Genomic DNA, 24,006 nt, shown 5'->3' on the forward strand with positions numbered 1-24,006 from the left:
CACCAAACAGTTCTCCAACCTCGGTTTGGTATCTCTCTAGGCCCTTCAGCGTCCCAAAATGATGGGAGCAATTGACGAACCGGAATCGTATTGGCCTGGTTAATCGGGGACGGCCTCGGCTTGCTTATGATTGAGACGGGCCAACCGTGCTCAATAGGTATCCATGCCTCTCCACTTGATTGCCCGAGTGAAGGCTGTCAATGCCCGCTGCCGGGATGTTGAGGCCGAGAGCCTGCTGAAGAGTCATGGTTCTGACCATCTCTGTGATCTTCACAGGTTCTGCTGGGATCAACACGACCAGTTGTCGATGCGATTTATATCTATCTGATATGTACGGATGACTGCAAGCATGTTGTTTATTCAATAAACAAACTAATAACTCCCTAGATGCTCTCTGGTTCGTCTCTAAGTAATCCTGTCCACGGTGATAAGTATGATCGCTAACTGGAGTGAACCGTCTCGTTTCCGGGAGATAATCTGGAACGGAGTAATGCTCTGGAGTCTGAACAAGTCTATGAGAGGCTATGTTTCTGTCAATAGTTCCGTTATGAATCATGGTGATATCTCAGGGGTGAGTGTTGAGCACATCAACAACGGGAATAGAGGCGCATATTTTAGGCGGTCTCGTTGTCGGTCAGTTGCGAGACGCCGAGAAGTAAGTATATTGTGATGGGATCTGAATTCTGCGGACGGGCCAACCTCGCCAGCATTCACACAGTCAGAACGTTCAACTACAAACTGGCTTTCAAAAACACGGGTATTTTGTTAAGCTAAACACCCGTAAATTGGCTGTAGAACACAGACCATCCTTAACAATTTCTTAAGGAATAAGCCCATTTCCCTGCAAAACCTCTAACGCTTATGTACCCTGTCGCTATTAGTGCATTTCAAAGATATTAATTGGTTAAATAAAAACCTTAGCAGAACCCTGATCTTGAACGGTAAACGTTGGATATCCTAAACGGTAAGCGTTGGATATCCTGAACGGTAAGCGTTGGATATCCTAAACGGTAAGTGTTGGAGGATATTCAAAACGGTAAGCGTTGGATATCCTGAATAGTAAGCGTTGAATATCTTGAACGGTATATGTTACTGTAGAATTGCATAGTTGTATACGAAGTACGGAGTAGTTGGTAGGAAAATAATACAGTCGGCGGTGGTTGGCTTGAAAAACCCACGGGCGAGCGTCAGCGAGCCGACTCCGCTAGTTTCAAATAGGATACGCCAGCGACCACACGCTCCATCCAGTGTCCATGTGCTTCAAGGAGATAGATGAACAGAGATTCTAATTCTGATGATGTTTGTGTTGCGTACATGCCTACCTTGAACCTTGATTATGTCTGTACAGTACATAACGTTACCTCTTGGACAGCCCCTAAAAGGTCCGGGGAGTGGCCTCGATTATGTAAGCATTTGATGTGGCTTCATTGATAGACCCTCGACCTCTTTATTCTTACTGCCCTCGAGTTCTCGACACAATGCGTCTCATGCTCAGTAAGGTATCGACCCTTGGACCTCCTATCATAAGCCCGCAGTTACCTCATTTTCATTCCTTCAAGCCGCTGTGCTAACCCCCAAAACCCCCAATCAGGAACCGTATGGGCCGAAATTGCCTGCCAAGTACCTCTAGAGTTTGCGACTTTGCGTGCCACCAATGCATACCTTGTATGCCCCGAGGTAGAGAGCACTGGTAATTTGGTAAACCACCATGCATCTGGGCATATCATGAATCTAGCGTGCAATCAGTGCAAAGCAGGTGTACGGGGCCTTTTGCTCAAACATTAGAGGGAACACCTGCCCACCAACTGCAAGCCATGGGATTTGTGTTCTCTCGGCCAGTTGCGGCCGCTCCGTCAGTGGCAGCTGCTCCGACTCTCACCATCCGCAACCTGACCATTACCCCTTTAGAGCTCAAGTTGGTCGAGCGTCTCGGCCACGAGCACCGTTTGTCCAAGATCACATCCCGTATCACCGGGGAGCGGCAGTCACATGAGGCAAGCGGGCCAGGAGAGCAAGAGGAACTGCAGCCGTCATCAGCGAAGCAGACCATCACGGACGCCGTGATATCTCCCTTTTCGGAATACCACGCCCCCTTTTACCCGCTGGATCCAACCCGCCATCATGAGCAGATTCGCCTGACCTTCGAAGACAGCAGCACCAAACACCGCTACACCGCCGACATCCCGAGCTCGTCACCGCGGAGCATAGTCCTCAACCCCATCCGTGCCCCTTCCACAGATCTAAACGACGCAAACGATGCAGAAGCAGAAACCAAGGAATTCGCCGCCATCTATCTCTCCTCTCACTCGCACCTCGCCCTCTTCAGCTCTGCCAACTTGTCCTCCTGGATGTCGACCCTCCCAGACCACCTCGCGCTCTCGTCCCTCTCCATCCCAGGCACCCACAACTCGCCCACCCACCACGTCGCTCTCCCGTCAGTCCGCTGCCAGGCCGTGCCCGTCCTCGAGCAGCTGCACAATGGCGTGCGCTTCCTCGACGTCCGCGTCTCCTGCCCCGTCTACAAGCCCTCCTCCTCCTCCCCTTCCAGTACCAGTAGTAGTCCCCCCCCCGAACTGGCGCTGGTCCACTCGGCCTTCCCCGTGTCCCTTACAGGCCCCAAACACCTTAGCACACTCCTCGAGACGGTCTACACTTTTCTAACAACCCACCCATCGGAAACAATCCTGCTCTCCCTCAAGCGGGAGGGCACGGGCCGGGGATCCGACGCCGACCTGGCCCGGATCCTGACGCAGCACTACATCACACCATCTACCTGGTACACTGCCGCGAAAATCCCCACGCTGGCCGAGTGCCGCGGGCGCATCGTCCTGGTCCGGCGCTTCCACCTCCCCAACTCGAAGGACAAGGACAAGGACTCCGAGTTGGGCATCGACGCGTCCGTCTGGCCGGATAACGTGGCCGACGGCATGTGCGGGAGCGGCATGGTGCGCATCCAGGACTACTACGGCGTCATCAACGGCGACGGGATGCGGCGCAAGGTGCAGTACGTGCAGGAGGGGCTGCAACGGGCGGCACAGGTGGTGCATCATCATCATCATCATCATCATCCTCCCTTGCAGGATCCGTCCGGGGTGATGGTCACTAGTAGTAGTACGGGTGTAGGGGAAGGGGGTGATGGCAAGGTTGGAGGTGAAAGGGGGGTTGAAAAGGGTCCGGCGCCGCTCTACATCAATTTTCTGAGCGCAAGCAGCTTTTTCAATGCCAGCTGCTGGCCGGACCGGATCGCCGTCAAGATCAACCCTTCTATTGTCGAGTACTTGTGCATGGAGCATGGGGCACCCGGCAAGGGACCTGGGCAGCTGACGGTTGGGGACGCAGCAACCGGCATCGTGGTGACGGATTGGGTAGGTAATAATGGAGATTGGGGTCTGATCCGGTGCATTGTGGGTTGGAACGCAAGGTTACTGCTACGGCAATAGGTGCAGCTGCTCAGTCCCATATATCACTGGAAATAGAGTCGGGTGAAGTGTAGCATTCATGTATTCGAGTATCTATAGAACTTAGACTAGACTAGACCGTCATCGTATACCAACTGGCAGCAACCAGTATCTAAATAGCACCAGTTAGCTTCATCCAGACAGAGGTTTTGTGCAACCGATGTGAAGACACTTCATCAGTTCTCCAAGGTGAAGGAAGATGTCTCGTCACGATGAACTCAGTTTAAAATGCAGGAAAGAGATATCATCCGGAAGGCATGAGAAAAGGCAAGGGAGGCCAAATACTTACAGTTCGTCTAGGGGAGATCGTGCTAAACTCCATCAGATACCTGGCCAACGAGCTAATTAGCAAAGTGATATGAAGTCTTGCTATAACAGCACATCGGTGTGGAAGATCAAGTTCAGGCTGCAAATCCGAATCAGCACCAAGTTATCGACAAAGCCAAGAGAAGTCATACCTCATTAAATCAGATTTTTGTAAGATTGTTCATTTCCAACCCAAAGGGCGGATCAAACAGTGTGAATAACGGATCATCATTGTGATCTGGGACATGAACGTAGCACCTGATGGGAGATATTTACCTACGGAACAATGTCAGTCCAAACTCGGTTCCATGAAGTGCACAAGTAATTGGTTGACGAGGGCACGATCAGCTGACGAATTCTCAGCAAGAATTCCTCTTCGAGCCCCTCTCACAGGGTGTACAGCCCTGTTTTTGATGAGAGGGGACGAAGAGGCTTCGCTTATGTCCGCCCGTTCGTTCAAAACTTCGTCATGGTGCTGGCAAGTTTGTGCGGGAAGCATGAGCATACCTGGATGGTTGAGAGTTAGCGAAACTGCGTAAGGCAGACATCAGAAATCAACAACCGGGAGGTAACAGAGCCAGTCAGACAAGGCTGAAACTAATGATTCCACATAGTATATTCGGCATGAGGAATTCCCTATATTTGTCTTTTGTTCATCACTTGGGAGGGGAAGTTGCATGGACGAAGAAAACAGTAGCCAACTAACCTTGAATGAAAGTTACTGAGTAATGGCCCTTGAAAAGGGCACGACCACAGTCATACCAAGCTCGTTCGACACTGCAAATACCATGTTAGCGACAGCCTGAAAAACAAAGCCCGGGCAAGTCGATTGGTTGGTATGCTCTCAGGGTAATTCTAGAGTAATTGTAGTCCCCACGGGCTGGTAAGAGTTGGATTGATCGATAATCATCACAGGAGCGTTGCGCTGTGCAGCTGGAAGAGATGGAAGTAGTGCTCACCTTGTCGACAAACTTTTACCGTTTGGGCATGGAGAGGAAGAAGCTTGTGGGAGCTTGGGAAAAATTTGGGGATTAAAAGCGCCCGATGTTGTGGAGCAGCGATAAGATAACACACCAGCCAGCTGCTTAAATGCATATCGATTTATCCATGGGACTGCCTCTGAATAATGTTATTCGTAGGCGCTTATACTGATTTAAGATATATTCTCTTTATCTTATCAGGTGGTTGATAAATCCGGGGAACTTCAGCCTTCTTGGCACCTGCCACTGCAGGCTTGCGTGGCACACTGCAAGATCCGGTGGCGACAATCATATCGATAAGTCAACCACTATGAGATCCCGATGCACCCGAGTCCTCCCTTCCCTTCCTTCCTCTTTACATCCACGAGGCCTTTCGGGCAGTAAGACTACCGAATTGCTCAACACCATGCCTCCCACAGGGGGGACTTGGGCGACTGCCGCCCTTCGTTTCATGGGCCAGCACCTGGTCAAGAGCACCAACTTGAAGGTCGCCGCCAAGATGCTGCGCTCCAAACTCGCAGCCGCCACCCGCGCTCCGCATGCCGCCAAACTCCAACCCGTCCCTGTCCGCGCCGCCCACAACGGTCGCCAGCCCATCCATCCCGCAGCCTGGCTTCGCCAGCAAAAGCGCGCCGGCGGGGTCAAATGGTACTCCTCCTCAGCCAACCTCAACGCCGCCATCCGGCGCTTCCTCAGCAGCGGAACCAACAACTCCTCCTCCGCGCAACCCCGCTTCGACCGCTCCAAGTTCCCCATCTCCAACACCTCGCGCCTCGTCTCCCAACTCACAGGACGTGCGCCCTTCGCCTCAACGCTCCGGCCCAACCTGACAGGCGGCGCCCTCCCCCGCACGGCAGGGGGGTACGCACTCCTCCCGGGGTCCGGACGGGTCGGCGGAGCCCGCTATTTCAGCCACACCCCCGCGTCCCCCGCGCAGGTGGTGCAGAACGTCAGCCAGGCGATGCGCGCATTTTGGCTGTCGGGCCAGCGCATGCGGTATGACGGCATCGGCCCGGACGGCGAGAGGCGCTACCGCGCCGTGAGCGCGCTCCAGGAGGAGGCCCGTCTCCGTATGGAAGCCGCGGCAGCATTCCCGCGCAGAGTTTCCTCCCCGGGTGCCTTTGTCGATTTCCGCGTCAGCCCTACCCTCACCGCGCTTAGTCCGCTGGGTGGCAAGGGTGCTGTGAAGGTGGCCGACCAGGAGGCTGCTACGCTCCATGCAGAGGGTTTCCTCGACGTGCTGTCTGTCGATTTTGCGCGCGCGCTCAAGGATCTCGCGGCTGTCATGACGGATCTGAAGTGTCTGGCTGGGCTGGGTGACATGCCGGTTCGGCTGGAGAAGGACGGGGTGTTGCGGGTGCGCTTCCCGGGTCTGGATGCGGAGACAGTCGAGCGGCTCTGCGACGATGTGGGGGTCAAGCGGGGCGTCGTCGGGCAGGATCCCGATTTTGATGCCAGCGCAGGGGTGGCTGTCGCGCTGCGCTTCCCGTTTGCGCCGGACGCGAGCCGAGAACACACGATTACCTCGCCTGGTGGCTCGCTCAGGTCGCGCGATTCCGGGTCGTCGACGTCAGATGTTGACGAGGCATTTTTCGCGGACGAGGTTGCGGAGAACCCTTGGCTGTTGTCTGAGGACGAGCACGAGGAGGGATATGAGAGCATGTCGCCGCCGGTTTTGACCAGCTCGGGGGAGCATTGTTCTGAGGATTTTGAGGGACTTGAGGGCATTTACCGGTTTCTGGAGGAGTGCGATCGCGCCAGAAGGCGCTCCTAGCATCATTCGTTGTCTATGTGGTGGACCGGCGTTGCGTGATGGGATACAATCTGGTATGGCTTTGAACGGACCTCTCGTTTGTCATTTTCAGCCAGCTTTGGCTTTCGCCAAATGTGTTATTTTCAGATATTTCCGGGCAATAGGGGTAAAGATACCCTGGGCCAACAGTTTGCCCGACCCGTAGCCGAAAGGAACAATAAAGGACGACATATCATTCCCTTATGACTTCTATCTCGGATATTGGAAGCCAGGTAAGCTGGTATTCCCTCCGTAAAGCAAAACGGGGGCCCATTTCCCCTAACCCCATGGAGGTTGTCCTAGCCTGGCAACGACTTAAATATCAACGAGTTTCTCAATCTTCCTAGCAACTGCATCGTTCCGCACGGCAGCCATCGCACCCCTTCGTATCCGAGCCCTTTCCTCCTGAACCGCCAGCTGCGCGCACCCCTCCTCAACCGCCGCCATGGCACCCACCATCTGAGTTGCCCCGGCCGCTTGTACCAGATCAGCACCGCCACAGCCACCGGCAGCAGCATTCCTAACAGCCGTTCCGCTCACCACCTTGTCCTTTCCCAGCCCATTCCCTACCCGCCCAACGACCCCCTTACACAAGGGTGTCATCTCCTTCTCTCGCGCCCTGCGCGGCACTGATTTGCCACTCCTCTGCTGTTGTGGTTGTGGTTGTCGTTGTCGTTGGTGGTGGTGGTGGTTGTGGTGATTGTGATGGTACCGCTGCTGCCTGCCGTGCGGCTGCTGCTGCTGCTGATGGTGATGGTGGTGGTAGTACTGCCCGGTACTAGTATGCAAGCCGCCCGGCGGCATCAATGGCCCCAACCCCATCTCGCGCAGCATCGCAACAGCAGCCTCCCGCACCCGCTGAGACTCTTTCTTTCCAATTGCGGTTCCACTTGCACTTCCACTTCCACTTCCACTACCCCGAGAAGCAGCACCAGCACCAGCACCAGCACCAGCACCAGCACCAGCACCAGCACCAGCACCAGCACCAGCACCAGCACCAGCACCAGCACCACTACCACTGGCTCCCACCCCCTTCGAGATGCCCATCTCCATCACACCCCCCTGCTGCTGCTGCTGCTGCTGCTGCTGCGCCGCCTCCGCACACCTGACGTCTCCCCTCGTGTCCGTGTCAAAGACCGGATTACCATTACCATCAGTTCTGTTCAAACCGCTGCTACTGCTGGTGATAGAGTTGATGGCGGTGTCATGGTCAGCAGAAGCAGAGCTGGAGGAAGGAGGGAAGCCACTACTACTACCACTAGCAGGAGCCGCGGCGGCGTCGCTCATCATAAGCCGCGCCCACCAGCTAGGCACATCCACATCCACATCCAGATCCACATCCACATCCACATCCAGATCCACATCCACATCCACATCCACATCCACATCCGCCGGCCCCAGCTTCTCCGCTTCCGCCGTAGGGGTGAGGGTGGGGGTGGGCGGCATGGTGTGTAGGTACCGGCATTGCAGGCCCCATTTGCAGACGCCGTAGTTGCGCCAGTGGCGGCAGTGCTTGGTTGGGGACTTTGTCGGAGCGGTCGTGATGGTGGAGGTGGTGAGGGTGGTTGTGGCTGTGGCGGGTTTGCGCAGTGGTTGTGGGTCACGGTGGGTGAGTGTTTGACCTTGAGCAGCGGGGGAAAGCATGGACGGAGACGGAGACGGAGAGGGGGTAGTTGCATATGGGGTTGTATTCAAGTTGTCGTCGTTGTCTCTGGAGGTGCGAGTAGTAGCGGTAGGGCCGTTGCGGTGATGGTGGTTATCATCGTCGCTGCTGATGCCCTTGCGCATGCTGTGGCTGGGGGCTTTACTCCAGTGGGCTTTCACCCGCTCGGCTGGATGTGCTGTGGGAGCTGACGCTGCCGGTGCTGCTGCCGAGTCGATACGTGGCGGTGATACGATGCGGGCTTCAGGAGCTGGGGGAGTTGGAAGGTGGGAGATGCCTCCTTGTTGTCCGCGTGCTTCCGCTGGCGCCGAATGAACCTCAACCGCCGCAGCCGTTTCTGCCGCCGCCAACGAGGGCTTGGTATCAAACTGAGTCTGCCGAATGATTCTGACGGTGTAGGAACCCTTGCTCTTACTGGCAGTACCCAGGTTGTATAGGCCTATGGTCTGCTCAACAGAGAGCTCCCGTGGGACTCCCACGATGTCGAGCCATTCCGGTAGCTCATCGACCGCAATTACGGGCACGATCGGGCCTGGGATTGCGTGAGCTTGCCCCTGGCTGGTTTCTCTATTAATGTCGGGTCTGACAACGAAGAATTGAGGGTGAGGAGCCATGGCCGGTTATGATGATGGCCTACTGATCTGTTGTTTGAAGGTTCCAGAGTCGTGATGGAACAATATGGTCAAAGGGCATTACTTATACTCGGGCGAAAATAGAAGGGGCAAGGGGACACATACTCAAATCCCAGGCCGGAACCCAGCTTTGTATCCAGAGCTGTTGACGAAACTCATAATGGTTTGCGTTCCCCCTCTGGTTGGCAGAACAAACAATACAGCTTGTCAAACCTGGGACACCGACAATCATGATTGCCAAGCACTGATTGCTCCTGCTTGTAGCGGCACTAGGAAACTCATCGCCTCTCGACTCTGACTCTAGCCTCAAGTCCATCCACACAGTATCCAAGCTGCCGAGGCCCGTCTTTCAACTCAACCTCACGCTTGACCCAACGCCCTCCCTTACTCGCAAGATGCGGAGCATCGGTGGGCGGCGCACCCATTTCCTCTCTCCGTTCCCACTCAGCCTCGAGCTGTTCCTCGTCACTGCTGTCTTCGACCTCATCAAAGCCAGCTACAGGATCCCATTCGCCCGTTTCCCATATCAACCGCAGCTTCAGAGGAGACAGGCCAAACAGCTTGCCCACAATGCCCTTGACCGCATAAATGTCAAACGACTTGGGAATCTGGACCACTCTCTTCTTTTCCGCTGCCTCTCCGTCCGACGCTGCACCAGCCTGCCCTGCTCCAGGAAAGTAAAACTCCACGTTGATGAGTCTGGCTTCGAGGAACATCGGGTTCAGCTCCCGCTGGCGCACCACGGCGGGCTCGCCGTACTGCTCGCACAGCTCGGCCCACCGGGGGTGACGCGCCAGCACTTCGCCCTCGGCGCTCTCGGGCACCGCTGCTAGCTGCCTAGCAATCCGGGACAGGTAGAACATCTCGGCGTCGGCACGGTCTGCCGTGGTGATGTTACTAAAGTTGAGAGATGTGAGGGCCGGCATTCGGGCAACCAGGAGCATGTATGCCTCGTCAGTTTTGGTTACGCCCTTGGACTGCTGAGAGGGCGTAGAGGCATCCTTGTTGTCGAGATCAGGACTGTCGTAGATGGGATTGTGGGTAAATCGTAGAGAGGTGAGCCCCGGGAAGCAGTGACGAAGGGCATCCACGAAGGACCATGATGAGACTTGGTTGTAGGAGATGTCGAGATAATGAAGTTTAGTTCCAAACACCGGGGCAGCTACTGAGGAGGAAGGAGGAGAAATGTTTGCAATCCGGTTTCCCTTAAGGAGGAGGTTGCGAAGACTTGAGATGGCGGACAGAGGGGCAATGTCGGTGAGGGAGGAGAAGTCGTTGAATTCGAGGTACAAAGACACCAAGTTCGACGTGAAAGCAGTGGCTGAAGTCGGTGTGAGGGTCTGCAGCTGGTTTGAGCCAGCATGAAGCGAGGCCAAGGACGGAAACCTTGCGGTGATGTGGCATATCTCTGTCCAGTCGAGAAGAGTATCCTCCAGGGCAAGCTCTGCTACGCCAGCGAAGGCATCGCCTGCCGATTCCAGGATTTCATCTTCCAGGACATGTTGGAACCGGTTTCCGCTTTAGGAATCACTATGTTAGCGTTGAAGAAGCAAGATTCGAGGCATAGACGCAGCGAGGCATACTTCACGCGCAGGCTCCTCAGCGAGCGGAGCTCAGAGCAAATCTCAGCCACGGTGCCAAACCGCTCAAACAAGTTCCTGCTTAGGTCCAACTCCCTGACTTTGGGGCAAACCTGGCCGATAGATTGTTGGCCATCCTCCGCGCCCTCCCGGACACCATCAGGATGCGAGGCATAGGCGACCTGGAAGTCGTCCAGAATGACGAACTGCAGCTCGCCCAGTTGAGCCTGCTTGCGGCTGACCTTGTCGAACCCAACCTCTTCGGCAACCTTGCCGGAGAAGATGATCTTCTTTGGCAGGTTTTGGTCGGTGCTCGGGTCAGAGACATACTTGAGTTGCAACGCCGATAGGAAGGTCTTGGGCGGATCGGCTGGGCGTGTTGGACGGACGAAGGACGCAGCTGTCGGGGACTTAGATTTGCCTGCAAAATATCAGACGGCTGCAACCAGAGACAGGACATGCTTGAGTCTTGGGGACGCTACATGAAAAATATCGGGCGCCCTTGTGTTGGCCGTCGTGTTTGCCGCGCGAAGCGTCATCCCATTCGACTCCGAGCCATGTGCCCGTGGTACCCACAACTTCGCCAATGTACCTCACCGTGCATAGAGCGCCGTCATATGACCTTCGCTGGCCGATTGTGGCAGTGGGCGACATCTCTGGGAACGTAAAACCACAGGTCTTCTCAAGAACCTGGGTGGGACATTCTTCTTTTCACTAAGTGCAGTGTGAGAGTTCGAAAATGGCGAGCATGATTGACCCAACAGGCAGCAGAGTGACAGAACAACCAACCAACCGAATATTGCACATAATAAGTACCTTGGTTGATTACTTAGGAAAATACGAAGCTCAATACAGAAGGGATAATAAATCAAAAACTGGAAGACAGAGAGGAAGTTATGACTATTCCTCCATCATTATGGATGAGCAACGCTATGATATGCTCCGCAGGTCCTGAGTTGTAGAACAGTGGACTGCTGAGCATCGCTACAGAACGGCTAACGTTAGCAAAGAGATAGATAGCTTCAGTCCTCCGTACGAGGACCTGAATTGAAATACAATATGGTGACGTTGAGCCAAGGGAGAAGTACTAAATATGTATAGCAAACTGACTGCCCGTAAACTCTGATGTATCAAGTTATCAACAGTTCAACATCACTTAGATTCAATGGAAAGATGCCTTGTCCTTCAAGGAAAAACTTCCAACTCCTGAGAATCTCCAAGATGCATCAACCCCACCCCTTGAACTTCTTTCGGTAACTGTTCTTGGCAGGTCAACAAGCTTTGCGCCCCGCACGTGCTATCTCTTGGCGCATAATTGGACGGTAACAGCGACAGGCACAGGGGATGCGGATCTCTTCCAGGGACCGACACTCATCGAACTGAGCTACTTATCAACATTCAACAGTCGGCACTCTCGGATGCGGATCTCTTATTTCACACGTGTAGTGGTTGAACCACTAAAAGAAGCTACGGGACATGGGATGTGGGCCTAGAAATTGTTCCAATGGCACGCTGGTCGAAGAAGCAATCGGAAGCATCATCAGGGCGAATCAAGGCCGGGGGGGACGGTTAGCGAAAGGCATTGGAAAGAGAATATAATGGACCGACCCCTTCCTGCTCACCTCTCGGCTTGATGTCTGCCCCTGCTCTCTTTCCTCCCACAGCCGGGTTACTCTCCAAGTCAGGTAGCGTGCCTTAGTGGGAGCAATGAAGTCCGCTATCGCCTCGGCCACGACCCTGTTGCTGGCGCTCGGGGGGAATCCCGGAGTCGCGCTGCCAACAGTCGACACGGCGTACCCATACACCGGGCCTGATGTGCCTGTGGGCGACTGGGTTGACTCGACTGTCAATGGCAACGGAGAGGGCTTCCCCCGCCTCGTCGAGCCCCCTGCCGTCAAGCCTGCAACAGCAAACCCCAAGAACAACATCAACGTCATCTCCCTGTCGTACCTCCCCAAGGGCATCAACATTCACTTCCAGACCCCCTTTGGCTTGGGCGTAGCCCCGAGCGTACATTATGGTTCCAGTCCGGGCAAGCTGAACAAGAAGGCCACCGGCACCAGCCACACGTATGTCGGCCCATGAGGTCCCCAAGTAAGATGAGATGAGACAACCATGTGCTGACTTGGCACCGTGTAATAAGCTACGACCGCACACCGCCCTGCTCCGAGGTGGTGGTGACCCAGTGCAGCCAGTTCTTTCACGAGGTCCAGCTCCACGGTCTGAAGCCTGATACCACGTACTACTACCAGATCCAGGCGGCAAATGGCACGACCGCCTCTGATGTGCTGAGTTTCAAGACGGCCCACGCTGCAGGCGACTCAACTCCGTTCAGTATGGCGGTACTGAATGACATGGGCTATACCAATGCCGGTGGCACTTACAAGCAGCTCCTTGATGCGGCCCACAACGATGTCGCATTTGCATGGCACGGCGGTGACATTTCGTATGCTGATGACTGGTATTCTGGCATCCTCCCCTGCGAGGACAACTGGCCCGTGTGCTACAACGGCACTTCTACCCGTCTCCCGGGCGGCGGGCCCATCCCAGACGAGTACAAGGTCCCTGTCCCGGATGGGGAGAACGCCAACCAAGGTGGTCCTCAGGGAGGCGACATGGCGGTGCTCTACGAATCAAACTGGGACCTGTGGCAGCAGTGGATGAACAATATCACCAAGCATGTGCCCTACATGGTCCTGCCTGGCAACCACGAGGCAACCTGCGCCGAGTTTGATGGCCCCGGTAACGTGCTGACGGCCTATCTCAATGACAACGAGAAGAATACCACGGTGCCCAAGTCGAACCTGACGTACTACAGCTGCCCGCCCTCGCAGCGGTAAGTCCTTTTTTTCTGGCCTGATTCCTAAATCTCCATAGACAAATCCCCGTTCTTCTAACACAAACAATCAGAAACTTCACTGCCTTCCAGCACCGCTTCCGGATGCCGGGCGCCGAGACGGGCGGCGTAGGCAACTTCTGGTACTCGTTCGACTACGGGCTCGCGCACTTTGTCGCCATTGACGGCGAAACCGACTTCGCGGGCAGCCCCGAGTGGCCGTTTGCGCGGGACGTCAAGGGCAACGAGACGCACCCTACACCGGACGAGACGTTTGTGACGGACAGCGGGCCGTTTGGCGCCATCGAGGGCGGGCGCGTCAACGACAACAAGGCCTACCAGCAGTACAAGTGGCTCGAGGCGGACCTCGCGAGCGTGGACCGCAAGAAGACGCCCTGGGTCATCGCCATGAGCCACCGGCCCATGTACAGCTCGCAAGTGTCGAGCTACCAGGCCAAAGTGCGGGCCGCCTTCGAGGGCTTGATGCTGCGGTACGGCGTGGACGCGTACCTGTCGGGCCACATCCACTGGTACGAGCGGCTGTGGCCCATGGGCGCCAACGGCACCGTCGACCGCTCAGCCGTTGTTGATAAGCACACCTACCTGGCCAACACGGGCACGTCCATGACGCACATCGTCAACGGTATGGCCGGCAACATTGAGAGCCACAGTACGCTCGACGGAAGCAAGATCCTCAATATCACGGCCGTGCTGGACCAGAAGCACTTTGGCTTCAGCAAGGTCACGGTGCATAATGCCACGACGCTGACCTGGACTTTCATCCGTGGCGACGGCGTTGTTGGGGATCAGCTGACCCTGATCAAGAAGCAGCCGGCTGGGTGCAAGAAGACGAAGTCGCACAATCAAATAGGGGAATAGGCGCATGGGCTCAGCCTGTTGTAGAACTACTGTACTTGTATGTACGAAGCGCAATAGAGGTGATCCAAGCACCGTTGTCATTTCCCTCACAACAAAAGGACGCACTGTCGGTCCAGTGTACTGCCAACAGTTGACTGCAACACTTCTCCCAGGCAAAGGCTGCGGCTCTCTTCATTTTATTTGTATAATACAATCACTGACAGCAAACATCCGGTTCTTCTTACAACTTCCCCTTGGCTGGCCCAACGCACTTCATCAGCGCCCTGCCATTGTTCAAGCACACCTTGCCACCAGCCACATGCACCTCGAACCGGATCTCCTCCCACTCGCCCTGGTACTGCCCCGTCCTCCAGGCCGACGCAACCAGCTTGTCGCCCGGCCGCACGGGGCTGGCAAACCTAGCCTGATACTCCTTGAGATTGGCCGGGTCACTGCCGCCAAGGTGCTGCAGCAGGCCGTGACAGGCCCAGTTCCACGAGTAGAGACCATGGATAATAACCCCCCCAAAGCCCATCTTCTCACCAGGCTCCGGGTGAGCATGAAGCGGATTGTAATCCCCATTCAGCCGATGCAGCAGCGGCGTCTCGGCAGTAGTCTGGTTCTCAAACACCACGTCGGGCTTGCGGTCTTTCGGGGCGGGGAAATTGACAGTAGCAGGACCCTTGGGCCCGCCCCAGTTGCCCTGGGCCACGTAGAACGACGACGAGATGACACGCGAGTAGACGTCGCCCGACCCGGCGTCGACCAGGTCCGACTGCGTCTCCACCACGGTGCCCGGCCGTCCCTTGTCGTACACGCCGAGCACCTTGGTGCGTACCTCGAATTTGCGGCCCGCCGAGGTCGGGGGGATCGGCTTGAATGATTGGAGTAGTCGCTGCCCGTCTACTACCCGCTTCGAGTCGAACACGGGCACCCCGGGGATGGTGACGGATTTTTCGGCTGCGTAGAAGTCGATTACGTCTTGGTTGGTGCCCTTGAAGGCTTTGCGATGTGGGTAAGTATGTTAGTGGAACAGGGCTTTTTCTTTTCTGTGTGCGCGGTGGCTGAATGGTACGGAGAAGGCGTACTGAGAATCACGGGGTAGGTAGGGAAGACGGAAAAGTTGGGATCGAGCTCCTGGAGGGTGTGTCATGTCAGTATTTGACCAGACATGGACCGGGGACCAGGTTGGTGAAGTCTTACATAGAGGAAGTGCAGCTCGTTCGCCGTGCAGCCGATTGAGTTGGCAAACAGCAGGGCGTCACGCTTATTCCAGCTGACTTCCTTCCGGGGATACTCAAAACCAACGCCAGGGCCGGACATGGTGATGGATGGGTGTGATGTGTGGTGTACGTGCTTGGGCGTGTGAGGTGTGTATGTCCAATGGACTCAATTGGTGGTTTGGAAGCTCAAACCTCAGGAACTGGGAGCTTGGTTTGTCTATATATAGATGGTTGAGATGTTTCCCACGACAGTTCGGTTCACCCGCCGAGGTGACTTCCCGGCTGGGAGAGTGCGGGGATCCGATACCGCCTGCCGAGGTCCAAGGAAGTGGGGAGCGGTCGGCCTACCTAGCGTGTTGGGGTATGCACCCCGGAGCGGCAGGCACCCCCCTGACGGGCTGCTAGCCTGTTGTTTTCCACTTGTCGATATGCACTCAACTTCTCATTGCCGTACGAACTGATGGCCTGATGACACGGATGATGACGGGTCAAAGTTTAGTTGAACAACCCCAACGATGCATGCAGTCGACATTGCTTGCCTTGATGGCGTGCAGTATGCCCGAGTCAGCGCATCTCTGACTTGTATCTGACTTCATCTTCAATGGCTTGATATTCTTGACGGTCTTTACAAAGCGCCGACAAGCCGAGCTGAGGCTGCCATGCCTGCAGGCCCTGCACATTGCAAGGAAGAAAGCATCAGTGAGTACCGTCTTCTAACATCGCTTGTTCATGGTCATTTGCAAAGCACTAACCTGTTGTTAGAAGAGCACTTGTGCGATCTCTGTCTCGCCATCAAATCCGGACGGTACCTCCATATAAATCGTTCAGTGTGCCAACGCAGGGAAATTTTTCACCATCAGGCCAGACATCGGCCTTGGTTTCAGCCTCCCCCTCCTCCTGGTAACGACTACCTTCAACCGCAGTCTCTCTTCAGCGGCTCAGCCAAGTCCGGCACACTTGCAGATGTGACGAAGGAGGGGAAATCACCTCCTTACGAAGACACGTCGGCCTAAAGAGCTCTGAGGTGGTTCACGGAAGTCCATTGTAACCGATGGTTGCCGTCTTGATCGCAGCGCGTTCCCTCGAAATTGTAGTGGCAGTTGCCACAAACACCGCTACCAGCTTTGCTTGACGTGATGCATCCCGTCTTCCCCATCTGCACAGAAGCTGCAGGCCGGATCGGAATAGCGCCCGTTCTTAGTGTAGTGCCAGCGTTGATGTTGGTCGCGCGGTTGAAGTTGACTTCACAAAATCCATCAAGCCCCTCGTTTCGAAACAGCGTTATCAAAGTGGCACAACTGTGAAAAAAGCACGTCTCGAGAGCGCGAAACGGCAACCCTCCCCCATGGCCGGTCTCCAGGATAACAATGGTGGACTACCCCTCAGAGACCCAGAGACCTATACGGATTCATGCTGTTGCTGAAAGATCATGACGAGTCTACCATTGGCGACCAGCGTCACCACCATGGCTACCATCATGACGGCCACCCCTGCCCCCGGCCATGCTTCTTTGGCCGGTTCTTTGTGATCGATGATCGAGTTGAAAGCCTCAATCTCACCGTCATCGGGGTCCGCACTGGCCGTTTTGGCGGACAACTTGAAGGTATCATTTGTGATTGTCAAGGTAGACGATCCAGACACCCTTGAAGCATTCGTGTCGTGGCACTTTAATCACGACCGGAACCTACAGAGCCTTGAGGGAGCATTCAAGATGCTTGTCCGGCTTAGACCTTGCGGCGCTTGGATGGGAACCGAAGAACTGGTCAAGCTCATCAGGAAACACCCAAACGTGCTCGGCCCATTCGTGAGCTGGCACTATAATCATGATCGGAACCTGGAAAGCACCGACCAAGCGCTTGACTTGCTGACTCAATTCGCGCGATCACGGACGAGGAACCCCAACATCAACCGTTACGACAACGCTCTCTGGCGAAACATCACTCAAGCCACCGACAGACTGGAAGGCGCGCGCCTGGTTCTCCACCTCCTCAATCCAGCCACGAAACTTCTCTAGCTCCTCCAGTGTCAGAGTGTGGAGGTACTCGGGCGTAAAGCCCTGGAAGTCCTTCTTCTCCTTCTCTTTCTCGATTCTGGTTGTGAGGAATTACTCCTTGAGGTTCTTGGAGCTTGTCTCCATTTCTGAATCGAAATGTGTTCCTCCGTCGAGTCGGGAAGGTGATCTTGTGCTACTACCGCTCTACCACTCCTACCTTTGGGGGGCTGAAATTAAGATGGGCAACTTAACTCATATACCCAGTCTGACACCGATCCTCCTAGATGTATAGTCTTCTCAATTGATGGCAGTCAAGATTGATCACTATGAGGACGTGGCGGCCGATCAAGAAAGGGTTATGTACCTTGAATGTGGTGTGTGTGATGACAGGCTGGAGGACTGCCAGGGTTGAGGGTGGACATGGAATGGGGTACTGTAGTGCCTACAATCACATAGTGGGACTATAATGTAGTGAGACGGGGAGACAATCACTCTCAAAATCAAACCGAAGTGTCTTAACTATACCATCAACCAACCCAGGATGTCTATATATTCCTTTTGAACGACCGTCTCAATCTTCGGACTACTCCGTGTCGGTCAAGGCAATGATGACGGTCGGCGGCTCCGTATCCGTCTCATCACCAACAGGAAACGGTACCTCCAAGACAATCTCAAATGAAGGGCCGCCTTCGGCCTCGGTCTCCTCCTCCCCATCCTCCTCGGTACCACCTCCGGTTGCAGGCTCTCCGGCAGGCTCGATTTCGACCTCCGTCTCCTCCTCCTCCTCCTCCTCCTCCACAGAGTCCCAGTCCGCCTGGTACCCGTCGTCATCCTCCCCGTGCGCACCGTCTTCGGAAGGCTCGTACTCGGCCTCCGTGGTCGCCTCTTCAGAATCACGAACATCATCTCCACCGCCACCTCTAGCACCGACACAAGTCGGCGCAGCCTGCATTCCCCTGGGCTTTCTCATCATGGGCGACGGGGATCCGTGATCACGACGGAACGAACGGAAGGGCGGCGGGGGGCGAGGCGCAAAGACGCCGTTCCGCTTGGAGGGTGTGCCGCCGGGGCTGAGCGGGTCGTCGTCAAAGACGTCACCGCTGACATCCCCCAGGACGAACGGCAGATGATTGTCCTCGCTTGGGAAGATATAAGGAGGACTGGTCGGCGGAGGAGTGTAGGACCGGAACAAGTCCCACGAAGGAGACGCGTGAGGAAGAGAGAACTGGGGGGACAGCGGAGGAGACCCCTGGCGCGGCGTCAGTGGCGCAGCGGTGGTGCTGGTCGGGTCTCCGTCCGGCTTCGGCCCAGACTCTTGAGCATGGCTTTTGTTGTCCTCGTCATCAACGGTGTGCGAGTTCTACGCGCACGCGCTCTTGATGGCGGGGACGGTGGCAGAGACGGCGGTGTCAGGGACGTTCGCCCAGCCGCCGGCCCAGGTACCCGGGACCCAACCGGTGGCCATTGGTGGCACCACCAGGGCGGACTGTGGCTTCGGCGCTGAGAGTTTGACGCTGATGGCGCCGCTCATGACAAGAGGTGGGGTGGGCTGGCGTTGGCGGCGGCGCCATTTCGCAAAAGACGACTTGACGTGATTCGGCGTTTTCCTCTTGGTATCACGCACGAGGTCGTCAAAACCGGTGGGGTCATTGAGCATGTCGTAAACGACACGCTCATGGTACTCCATCGGCACCTCGGCCTCCCGGGCCTTCAGGGAGGCAGACTTCCTCTTCTTGGCAGGGCTCTGGTGCCCGCCGTCGGCTGCTTGGGCCGTGTCATCGAAGTGCCGCTTCTTGGACTTGTCGCTCAGCTGTGTCTGTGCTGGCTCGGTCGCGGCTGGTGACTCGCCATTGCGCGGCGGAGTCGAGAGTTCTTTTTTCGGCTTCTTGGTCGACTGGGGAGCATCGTCTGCCTCGTGCTTTCTCTTGCGGGCCGGCTTGTCAGGGGTCGTATTTATAGTGAAGATTGAGGAGGCGGAAGATCCGTCCTCCGAGTCGGGCGGCGTCGCCGAAGTGACGAAGCTAGGGAACTCTTCGTCCGACGAAGAATCGTCGGCCTGAAGAGCCCGCAGCTGGTTTATAAAGTTCATCTTGAGGAAGGGTTGCCTGGACTTCCTCCACAGGAATCTTCTCAAGAGAAACAAAAAGACAGCACGCTCACGGCGCCTGTATAGTTTGCTAAGATGGGTTGGAGATTCTGTTGGTAAGGGGGGAATGGGGTCGGTTTTGGAGGAAAGGGTCGTGGAACGTTTTCTAAGCAAAGATGAAAGAAGGTCAGGATTGAAAGAGGTTTGGGAGAAGGTGGATTTGCTCTTCGAGCTCTTGACTAAAGATGGTTTTGAGGAGGAGAGAATAAAGTTGATCTTTGAAGAAGCGGTCTTGGTCCGTTTTGTGGACAAAAGCGAAAGAAGGTCGAGATTGAAAGCGAGTTGAGAGGAAGTAAGTCTTTTAGTCGGAAACTGGCGTTGCTGCTGAAGAAATAGTCGGAGAGCAGAGTTGGGAGAAAGTGGTCGGCCGCAACGATTAGAATTGTGTGAGTGAGAAGCACCCGCAGTGCTATTGACACCAGCCCTGCTATTGTTCGGAGCCATTGTTGAAGTCTGAATAGGGTCAATAGGCTCCGTGGCGAGCAGGAAACAATAAGAGATCGGATGAGAATACCAAAACCCAGAAACTTCACAATACACCAATAGTAAGAATAAAACCAAATTGGTTCACAGCTTTCACAATGCCATCCAAGCTGGCACAGTCAATCCCAGTCACAACGTGTGAGGCAGTTCAGAGCAATGTCCTTTGCGGCTCACTTTCACTTGATGGAGGTTTACTCTGGTTTCTGCTCCATCAAGATGAATTTTTTTTCCCACTTACACACTTGGTGCGAGGTTGCTTACCCCTGTCTCAAACACCGTTAGCTAGACACTGTGTGCTTTACAGAAATACCGTAAGGTTACAGCGAATACTAAGTACGAAGTACACTCGGTACAGAAACACACAATGAGTGTCTTTCTCTTTTCGTTTACTATCTCTAACACTCCTTGGTTAACTTACTATCGTACGTACTCAGTCGCGATCCTCAATCCCGGGGGGGGGGGTACGGCCACAGCATGCAGGGCATCCACGGCTCTGTCGAGCACGGTGCCTACCCGACCGCCGTGCCGGGCAAGGCCACGGCGTACACCGGCGATCTAGGTGACGACCGCGGCGACGTACTCCCATACAGCGCCGACGGCAGCTCCAGAAACCGCGACCCGCTCCATTTAGCCGACCCCAGCTAGGGGACCAAGTGCCTACGGGCCTCGCTGCGCACTGGGAATCCGGTCCGCGTCCTTCGCAGCACGGGACCCAAGAAGGCGCTCGCTCCCTCCGTTGAAATTCGGTATACCTAACGGCTTATACCGTGTAATCAGAGAAATCAGGTGTAAAAACAAACATAACGGCCTATATCTCTAGTTTCGGCTGGAGCGGATTTCCAGGCAGACGCCCTTGGATGAAATCAATACCACCTACCCGACAAGAGAGTAGAGGCATGAACAGTGGAGGTGTATACATCTGGTTGGGTGCCCTTTCGAGATGATACGGCGCCACCATATTCGATTAGCAAGGCGGCCGCCAACATGGACATGGCCAAGTTCAGCGCCTGGTACAAAAAGGACGCGGTTCTTCTCCTTTCAGTTTGCCCTGGAGTCGTGGAGTGGCCGTACATTGCACTTCTATTTCCCCTTGGGCCTTAGCTTGTATTGGCTTTGTAGCATTGCTAACAAACCTGGGCAGTGATAGAGCGGTAGCAGTATCGTATGGGGGGCTGGAGCCACCAAGTTCATGGAATCAGGTATGCACCGCACTGGAAGGGCGGGGAGACGCCGGAGCAGTCGGTGGCAGCAGTGCAGTCGGTTATTGCTAACTCGAGCATCGAGAAGGGCAACGGTGGTGATCACATTTCGTACTTTGGCAACAAGCAGTGGCTTTGAGTTTGAGGAGGCGTGAGGAAGCCAAGCGATAATTCCAAATTCCCAAAGTATAGTTAGCTCCTCCACCTCAGCTGGAGATGGGGCAGCATAGGAACCTACACAGGACACACGGCACACACAAACGACGATCCACCCTCCGAGAACTGGCGGTAACTCCTGTCAACAACAGTTTACACAGAAGCTACGGACTTGAACTCCCGCCTAGAAAGCGGTAAGGCTAACAATTTCTGCGGCTGTAGCTCCACTTGGTCTATGCAGCCTCTCTCCACTGCCGCCTGGAGAGTACGACGGGAGTGAGTAAGCTCAGAGTTCGGATAAGGGCAAGTGGGCCCTTGAGCTGGTGACTACCTTGGTAGTCGCCGACGCTATAACATTGAACTAGGGGACTGATTGTGGTCTTGAACGACATCCGGTTCCACTGTCCTAATTAATGCATCTTCCGCATGAGACCAAGGGGAAAGCCCAAATGTGTTGTGTTGATACATATGCCACATCGCATTCACTTGTCAACAAAGGCGGCTAAGCCAGCTTAGCTAGGGTATGGATACTTGTATATACAATACAAGCATGTGCATACAGTACAGTACCTTACAATACCTTTCCGCACCGTCCTCGATGGGGATAACGGGGTTAACAAGCCTTCGGGCTAGCTTCGTACTCAAGCCCGTTAATCCCTTTTCATGCGACTGATGACATCGGCCATTCGGTCTTTATGAGGCCCGTCGGCTGTCAACACTGCTCAGCATTTGTAAGTTGTTGACAGTGAGAAGGATTGCAACATCTATACTTCGTAGCTACCGCACATACTCACTGAAAACACAGGGCATTTACGCTAGGATCGACGCTACTGCAGCCAGGCCTCGCTTCGACCGTCGCTCTCTTACAACCGTAAACCGTTCAACGACAACCAACCAAGGTTCTCCTATACAGTATCCACTTTGATCGCCGTTCTCGAGTGTGCGGTACAACTCAAGATGATTTGGAATCATAGCCGCCGGCTGATCCATCCGTTCCATGGTCGGGGAATCCTTTCGTTCGCTTTAAAGATTCCACGGAGCTTGTCCCGAGGCCCCGGATTTAAGCGCGGGCGTTGCGCATCGAGACCGAGCTTGTTGCGAGGTCCACTTCAGACGAAGTATATAAGACGATGGCTCGACATGCCCAAGCCCGTCTTCCCATCACTCCAGTGCTTCGGCAACCGCTGCTTCCATACCTCAAAGTCTTGCTATTGCATTGTCATCCACCAAGAACTCAGCAACCATGCCTCAGATCAACGGACAAGAAGTCGGCCGTACTGGCTATGGCCTGATGGGTGAGTCTCCGGCCTGCTCAATCCCAAGAGACACATGTAGGCTGAAACCATTCCACAGGCTTCACCTGGCGCCCTAGCCCTCCTCCGCAGGAGCAGGCCTTCGAGGCTATGCGTGCCGCCATCCAAAACGGCATGATCTTTTGGAACGGCGGAGAGTTCTATGGCACGGACGAGTACAACTCCATGACCCTGCTCGACAGGTACTTCGAGAAGTATCCCGAGGACGCCGACAAGGTCGTCCTCAGCATCAAGGGCGCCTTCTGGATGAGCCCCTATCCCCACGCCGACGGCTCGCGGGAGGGGATCCGGAAATCCGTCGACAACGTGCTGAAGCAGCTCAACGGCCGTAAGAAGGTCGACATCTTTGAGTGCGCTCGCCGCGACCCCAACACGCCCCTGGAGGTCACCTTTGCCGCTTTGCAAGAGTACATCGACCAGGGCCTGATAGGCGGCATTTCGCTGAGCGAGGTGTCGGCATCCACCATCCACGAGGCCGTCAAGCACGCCAAGATCTCGGCCGTCGAGGTCGAGCTCAGCCTCTTCACCCCTGACGTTCTCACCAACGGCGTGGCTGCCGCATGTGCGCAGTACAACATCCCGCTGGTGGCGTACGCGCCTCTCGGATGGGGGGTAAGCACTTGCCCGAATCCATCCCGCGACCACATATACGGGTGTGCTGTTCAGGCTGTAGTTAACTAACCTGACAAACCCCACAGATCCTGACAGGCCAGTTCCGGAGCCAAGACGACGTGCCCGAGCACCTGCGGCAGTTTGAGCGCTTCTACCCGGAGAACTTCGACAACAACCTGCAGCTCTTCAACCTGGTCAACGACCTGGCCAAGAGGAAGGGCTGCACCCCGGCGCAGCTGGCGCTCTCGTGGGTGCGGTGCCTGTCGCGGCGACCGGGCATGCCGAAAACCATCATCCCGATCCCGGGGGCGACCACGGCCGCGCGCGTCAACGAGAACGCGCAGCATTTTGATCTGACCGACGCAGAGATGGACCAGCTTGACGAGGTGCTTGCCAAATTTGAGGCCAAAGGAGCCAGGTACGCCGCCGGTTACCCGACAAACACCTGAGGGTCTCCCAACGTTGCGGGGCTTTTTAGTGAGGATAGACATAGATCTATATTATTGTTAGACTTGAAACATGTTGGAATGTTTACCCTCTGCTAGAGAAGTGACTGTTGTAAAGGTGCCCGTCAGGAAGAAAGAATGTGAAATTTGGTCCACAACGCTCCTCATAAAAAGGAGCTTCAGAATTGCAGAATTCATGAAAGAATCATTCATCACTGGGCTGTTGAAGAAGATACCTTGCAAGGTCCATAAATAACTCACATTACTTTGTCTGACTGGAGGGCTTGCAGCCCCCCATGGTTGACACTTCAACTTCGAGAAAGGTTTGCG

At 55.2% G+C, this 24,006-nt stretch overlaps 7 protein-coding genes across 7 annotated transcripts; 4 read left to right on the plus strand and 3 right to left on the minus strand.

Annotated features, from left to right (window-relative positions):
- The first annotated feature begins 1,500 nt into the window (after positions 1–1,500).
- On the plus strand, positions 1,501–3,566 carry N656DRAFT_774408 (PLC-like phosphodiesterase). Its single transcript, XM_064814264.1, has one exon. The coding sequence runs from the start codon at positions 1,815–1,817 to the stop codon at positions 3,438–3,440; it is 1,626 nt and encodes a 541-aa protein (XP_064673773.1). The 5' UTR covers positions 1,501–1,814; the 3' UTR covers positions 3,441–3,566.
- Positions 3,567–4,968: 1,402 nt separating this feature from the next.
- On the plus strand, positions 4,969–6,746 carry N656DRAFT_774410 (uncharacterized protein). The gene has a single exon (XM_064814265.1). It carries the CDS (start codon positions 5,151–5,153, stop codon positions 6,516–6,518), a length of 1,368 nt encoding a protein of 455 aa, XP_064673774.1. The 5' UTR covers positions 4,969–5,150; the 3' UTR covers positions 6,519–6,746.
- Positions 6,747–6,752: 6 nt separating this feature from the next.
- Positions 6,753–8,961, minus strand: N656DRAFT_230337 (uncharacterized protein). Its single transcript, XM_064808958.1, has one exon. The coding sequence runs from the start codon at positions 8,811–8,813 to the stop codon at positions 6,852–6,854; it is 1,962 nt and encodes a 653-aa protein (XP_064673775.1). The 5' UTR covers positions 8,814–8,961; the 3' UTR covers positions 6,753–6,851.
- Positions 8,962–9,109: 148 nt separating this feature from the next.
- N656DRAFT_786636 (Thioesterase/thiol ester dehydrase-isomerase) lies at positions 9,110–15,428 on the minus strand (the record flags this gene model as incomplete). The annotated part of the gene is made up of 6 exons (XM_064816544.1): positions 9,110–10,349; positions 10,415–10,832; positions 10,984–11,065; positions 14,374–15,107; positions 15,194–15,242; positions 15,309–15,428. 6 exons carry the CDS (start codon positions 15,426–15,428, stop codon positions 9,110–9,112), a joined length of 2,643 nt encoding a protein of 880 aa, XP_064673776.1.
- Positions 15,429–17,904: 2,476 nt separating this feature from the next.
- On the minus strand, positions 17,905–19,754 carry N656DRAFT_826100 (uncharacterized protein; the record flags this gene model as incomplete). The annotated part of the gene is made up of 2 exons (XM_064818469.1): positions 18,692–19,754; positions 17,905–18,646 (listed from the first exon to the last, which is right to left on the minus strand). The coding sequence occupies exons 1-2, from the start codon at positions 19,408–19,410 to the stop codon at positions 17,905–17,907; spliced, it is 1,461 nt and encodes a 486-aa protein (XP_064673777.1). The 5' UTR covers positions 19,411–19,754.
- A 670-nt stretch (positions 19,755–20,424) lies between these two features.
- On the plus strand, positions 20,425–20,706 carry N656DRAFT_794539 (uncharacterized protein; the record flags this gene model as incomplete). The annotated part of the gene is made up of 2 exons (XM_064817290.1): positions 20,425–20,526; positions 20,596–20,706. The coding sequence occupies 2 exons, from the start codon at positions 20,425–20,427 to the stop codon at positions 20,704–20,706; spliced, it is 213 nt and encodes a 70-aa protein (XP_064673778.1).
- Positions 20,707–22,548: 1,842 nt separating this feature from the next.
- N656DRAFT_701405 (Aldo/keto reductase) lies at positions 22,549–23,679 on the plus strand (the record flags this gene model as incomplete). Its single annotated transcript, XM_064810945.1, has 3 exons — positions 22,549–22,600; positions 22,659–23,230; positions 23,317–23,679. The coding sequence occupies 3 exons, from the start codon at positions 22,549–22,551 to the stop codon at positions 23,677–23,679; spliced, it is 987 nt and encodes a 328-aa protein (XP_064673779.1).
- Positions 23,680–24,006: the final 327 nt, after the last annotated feature.

Source organism: Canariomyces notabilis (genome assembly GCF_033297395.1).
Source record: "Canariomyces notabilis strain CBS 508.74 unplaced genomic scaffold N656scaffold_2, whole genome shotgun sequence".
Classification (NCBI taxonomy): Eukaryota; Fungi; Ascomycota; class Sordariomycetes; order Sordariales; family Chaetomiaceae; genus Canariomyces; species Canariomyces notabilis.